Source organism: Coffea eugenioides, chromosome 11, assembly GCF_003713205.1.
Source record: "Coffea eugenioides isolate CCC68of chromosome 11, Ceug_1.0, whole genome shotgun sequence".
In the NCBI taxonomy this organism is placed as follows: domain Eukaryota; kingdom Viridiplantae; phylum Streptophyta; class Magnoliopsida; order Gentianales; family Rubiaceae; genus Coffea; species Coffea eugenioides.
The window spans coordinates 4863021-4868388 of NC_040045.1; the positions used below are offsets into that span (position 1 = coordinate 4863021).

Here is a 5368-nt window from a genome sequence, read left to right on the forward strand (position 1 = left end):
TCCCTATTCACTACTATTATTTAAACTAGAGTATATAGCAGAAAATGGTCATTCAATTATTTAAAATCGTACCATTTGGTCACCAAACATTTTTTTAATCAAAAAAGGCCATTAAACTCGTGAAAGTATATATTTTTAAGTCAGTTTGTTGAATTCTAGTATTAAGATAGCTAGAAAAGCATCCGCTTGAATAGTACACTTGGATTTTAAGGGCAAAAATGCCTCACAATCTTTGATGCATATTTAAAAAACATAAGGATTTTTAAAGTTATCAAACTTTACTAAGTCTTTCCAGATATCAATCAAGATTTCTAAAACAATGTTAAAGATTGCAATCATAATCTGGAGAGAATAGATAAAGTTTGGAAACTGAGAAGGTTCTTCATTTTTTTTTTCAAATGCGTTTTAAAAGATTATGAGATACTTTTGCGATTGAAAAATTAAGCGCACTGCTTATGTGATTGCCATTTCGACTATATAACATCAAAAGTTAATGGAATAACAAAAAAAAAATGTATACTTTTATGAGTTAAGTGCTCTTTTTGGCAAAAAAAAAAAAAAAGAAAATTTTGGCGACTAAATGATGAAATGTTAAATAGTCACATGTCCCTTTTTGTCATTTGCTTTTTAAATCACTAAACTATCATTGTCACTCGTCACCTCTTTAAATAAAATTTGAGATAAATTAAATTTTAGTATATTAGAATATGTAATGTATTTTATTTTTATAAAATTTACCCAAAAAAATCTAATATATTTTGGTTATATTTTTATATTTCAAATTTGTGTCACTCTCGTGACAAGTACTTGCTTTTCTTTTAAACTCATTTGGGCCGCTAGTCAGGTCATTGACAAAACTGCATGGGCCACGCTCGGGCGAGAACGGAGAGAGGCCTCGGTTAGTAGAACTTTCTTCAGATCCTTTTCTCAAGGTGATAAATAGACCATTTTCTTGGGTTTTTTTTTTTTTCCATAGAGAAACATTTCTCGCACCGCTGCTTCTTCTTCTTCTTCTTCTCGTTCAATCTGTAAGTTTTGATCTTTGCAGAAACTGGGTCTTTTGGTATTCATTTAGATTTAGCATTTTTTAATGTTTTTTCCCCTTTTTCTAATGGAGAGCAATATATAATATGTTGTTTTTATTTTTTTTTTGGGTGGTTAATTGGTTAAAGCTCTCAAAGGATTCTTACATTTGAGATCTGGGTTGTAAGGTTTTTCAGTTTCTAGGATTTAGGTACCTTATTCGACTGTTTCAATTTGTTGTCCGTGTTTTCAATTTTCAATATATTTCCCTTAATTTCCACTTTTTTAAGTCATAGCTACTCTTTTTTTTATTGTTATTTTATTAACAGAAAAATCTGTTTTCTGCTTTTCTCGAGTTTGCTCTGAACAAAGTTATGATTTTGTTGTTTTCTTTCCTTGGTGACTTTGTATTTTTGTTTTATACGTGCTTTTTAAAAAAAAAAAAATTCTTCAAGATCTGCATTGCACACATTGAATGAACTTGTGAAATTACAGCTGTTATTAGTTTAATGAAATAGCCATTGCTGGCACATCATATAAGCAAAGGGCATTTGGTTGATTGTTTATTTGAAATTGCTCTGATCATTAAGAGTTGTTAATTCTTTCGGATTTGTAGCCTCTTTGTTCTGCCTGCTGATACTGGAGTTTGTTTTAATGTTGTGTGTGCAAATCCAGAATAGAGACTTGTATTATTTTTGTAGTAATAGTAACAACGATTATCATGGCCTTGAGTTACCTTTTCAAGAACTTGTTGATAAAACTTTTCTCATTGGTTGTATTCATTTTGCTTTTATCCATGAACCTTTTCACGATATTGCTTGACTGTTCAATAAATAAATGAACTTTTACTAGCTAACACACGAATGTGATAGGGACCTCAACCTGCACATTGTGTAGTACTCCCACCACTCCCTGCTATGCTCACTCCTTCCAATCTCAATACCACGTATACCACACATAATAAATATCCTAGGCCTTTCCCCAAATCACCCAAACCAGACAGTAAAGTTCTCACTTTCATTAGTCAATGATGTTTGTTTAATAGTCTTCCTTTCTCAGGACCCAATTCAGTTACGCTTATTTTTCTTATTGTGTTTTTGGTGTATAATAGAAAAAAATTGATCGATGAATTTGCCATTTGATTTTTTCTTTTTCCCCAAATACTAACTTTACTCATCCGTCCGTACATCTGATTGTTGGTTTCCCCATTTAGATAATACATACACCATCAGGTTGAATAGTACTAAGGGTACGCAGCAGCAGTGATAGTGCCAGTAGAGAGACATCAGATATGGCTACAAAAAAGAGCGTTGGATCACTCAAGGAAGCTGATCTGAAGGGGAAGAGGGTGTTTGTGAGAGTGGATCTGAACGTTCCTTTGGATGACAACTCCAACATCACCGATGACACCAGGATCCGCGCCGCTGTCCCAACCATTAAATACTTGATCGGCTACGGTGCTAAAGTCATCCTATCTTCTCACCTTGTATGTATCTCTATCTAGTAGTATTCAGCACTCGACATTACCTTGTGAACATTTTGGAGCTATTTGATGGATGTTCTTGCCTGATTTCCCAATTCTTGCATGTTACTCTGCATTCAGATCAGTTAATACTAGATCCATCTCAATTCAATTCATTTGATGTGTATATTCTTTTTATGATTATGCAAATGTGTCTGTGTTTGATAAATCAAGTTTAAGCCAAAATCGGTGTTCAAACTGATGAGCATTCCTTTTTTCCATCAAGTTTCAGTTCTTTTGTAAATTCTGGTAATTTTCTTGTTTCTGATTGTTTTTTCATAGTGCAATCCTTACCTTTAAACATATAAAACTTGTTGATCAATGTGAACGGCCCAAATGAACTTGGTTTTCCCACCCAATCTTGAGATTACCTCCCATAAATTACTCTAGGGACAAGGATTACGTGGGAGCTGTATTAATCACCTTGTATCCTTGGAGTTTTGGGTCTATTTGGATATTGCTTATGAATTGCTGCTGTTTTGATCTTGTAATTGTCAGATTTTGGTTTTGTAGCAAATGAAATGATGTATTTTTCTGATATGGGTCTCAGGGACGTCCAAAAGGTGTCACCCCAAAGTACAGCTTGAAGCCCCTTGTTGGCAGGCTCTCTGAACTCCTTGGTGTTGAGGTATGCTGTTAAGTGAACTTCCAATTTTTTTTCTTTCTTTCTTAATTTTCAAAGGCTAATAGGCTGTTCGCTCACATTTTATATTTGCGCTCAATAGGTCAAGATGGCAGATGATTGTATTGGTGAACAAGTTGAGAAATTGGTGGCTACCTTGCCAGAGGGAGGTGTTTTGCTCCTGGAGAATGTGAGATTCTACAAAGAAGAAGAGAAGAATGATCCTGAATTTGCAAAGAAGTTGGCTTCTCTTGCAGACTTGTATGTTAACGATGCTTTTGGAACTGCCCATAGAGCCCATGCTTCAACTGAAGGAGTAGCCAAATACTTGAAGCCTGCTGTTGCCGGATTTCTGATGCAGAAGGTTAGTTTTCACTTTGGTAACTCTTCACTTTCTTCATGGGCATGCGCAATTTGCATAGTAAATTTCATCCTGTCATCCCCTCTTCAGGAGCTTGATTATCTCGTTGGAGCTGTGGCAAATCCCAAGAAGCCATTTGCTGCAATTGTTGGTGGTTCAAAGGTCTCAACCAAGATTAGTGTTATTGAGTCACTGTTGGCTAAGGTTGACATTCTCTTACTGGGTGGTGGAATGATCTTTACATTTTACAAGGCCCAAGGGCACTCTGTTGGATCCTCACTTGTGGAGGAGGACAAGCTTGATCTTGCCTTATCACTCATTGAGAAGGCTAAGGCCAAAGGAGTGTCCTTGTTGCTTCCCACTGATGTAGTTGCTGCTGACAAGTTTGCTGCTGACGCTAACAGCAAGGTCAGAAATCAACTTCTCTCTCTCTCCTACGACCACAGAAATCTAATATCGGTTCCTAAGTAGTTTGTCTTCATATTGTGTGGGTCTAAGATCATTGAGATAGATTGGAGTTATTAGTTTCTGTTCCTATATTGTAAGCATTGGTTAGTTTTTATGGTTTTGAAAAGGGCGAACTCATCTTGCAGGTTGTTCCAGCTTCTGGAATTCCTGATGGTTGGATGGGATTGGATATTGGACCTGTTTCTACCAAGTCGTTTAGTGAAGCTTTAGATACTACAAAAACCATTATTTGGAACGGACCAATGGGGGTTTTTGAGTTCGAGAAATTTGCCGCAGGAACAGATGTATGATATGTTGAATTGTATTTTAATGTGCATTTGATGCCTTTTGCATATTAGGTAACGTGTTTGACATATTTTCTTTGTGTCAGACTATTGCAAAAAAATTGGCAGAGCTTAGCGGCAATGGAGTGACAACAATCATTGGAGGTGGTGACTCTGTTGCTGCCGTGGAGAAGGCCGGGCTTGCTGACAAGATGAGCCATATTTCAACGGGTGGTGGTGCAAGCTTGGAACTTCTTGAAGGCAAATCTCTCCCTGGAGTTCTTGCACTTGACGATGCTTGAAAAGGTCTTTGTTCGATTTTCCCCATTTGCGCACCTTACAACTCATGTATCTCGGTTTTCCCCTGAGCGGTTTGGATCATAAAAGAGCTGGCTCTGTAGAGTAATACAGATGAAGTTTGAATAAATTCTTCTGTGGGCACGACCTGTGTCAGGCATTAGTAGTGAATGTTCTTGGTTCTGAATCTACTGCTGCCAATGAGATTCTTTTTGTAATCAGGTCGATACTCAGCCAACAGGGGTATTATTCGGTTTCATTTTCTGCTAAAAGATTTCTTGAACTTTGAGGATTTATGTGTGGTATAATCTGTCTGGCATTCCATAATCTGGTGCTGCTCTGAAGGGTATATAGCTGGTTACTAAATGTGGCCGTGCAATTGATTGAGGACTCTTATAACCATAGCCAACCGCTGATCATTATTGATTAATAGGTCCATGAACTTCATAAAGATGGAACGGTATAATAATGTAGCCAAAGCAGTATTGCGCATCCTGTGAGTTTATAATTTGTTTCTGCCTTCACGGATGGCAATGGGTTTTTGTATAATGGACTTTAAATTCTGTCGGTTTGGCCAACTGGTTACAAAAAGGTAATGTACACAATGACTGGACCAACTGCCTTGTAGTATAGCGGGAGAACCTGAAGCTTGGCACTGATGAATGAAGAAAACATATACAGAATTTGTTGAATTAGATGCACGTCTGTGATGTTAATTAGGATACATGGATGGGTTATTGCGTTGTCTTGTGAGGTTGAAACTAGTAAAATAAGAAGTAACATAATACACAATCACTTGTGCCTAAAAGGTA

The 5368-nt window shown here is 36.7% G+C and overlaps 1 protein-coding gene across 1 annotated transcript; it reads left to right on the top strand.

The window, feature by feature from the left end:
• The first annotated feature begins 931 nt into the window (after positions 1 to 931).
• Positions 932 to 4883, top strand: LOC113753942 (phosphoglycerate kinase, cytosolic). The gene is made up of 7 exons (XM_027298220.1): positions 932 to 1028; positions 2237 to 2509; positions 3096 to 3173; positions 3271 to 3531; positions 3619 to 3936; positions 4122 to 4280; positions 4367 to 4883. Exons 2-7 carry the CDS (start codon positions 2315 to 2317, stop codon positions 4559 to 4561), a joined length of 1206 nt encoding a protein of 401 aa, XP_027154021.1. The 5' UTR covers positions 932 to 1028; positions 2237 to 2314; the 3' UTR covers positions 4562 to 4883.
• Positions 4884 to 5368: the final 485 nt, after the last annotated feature.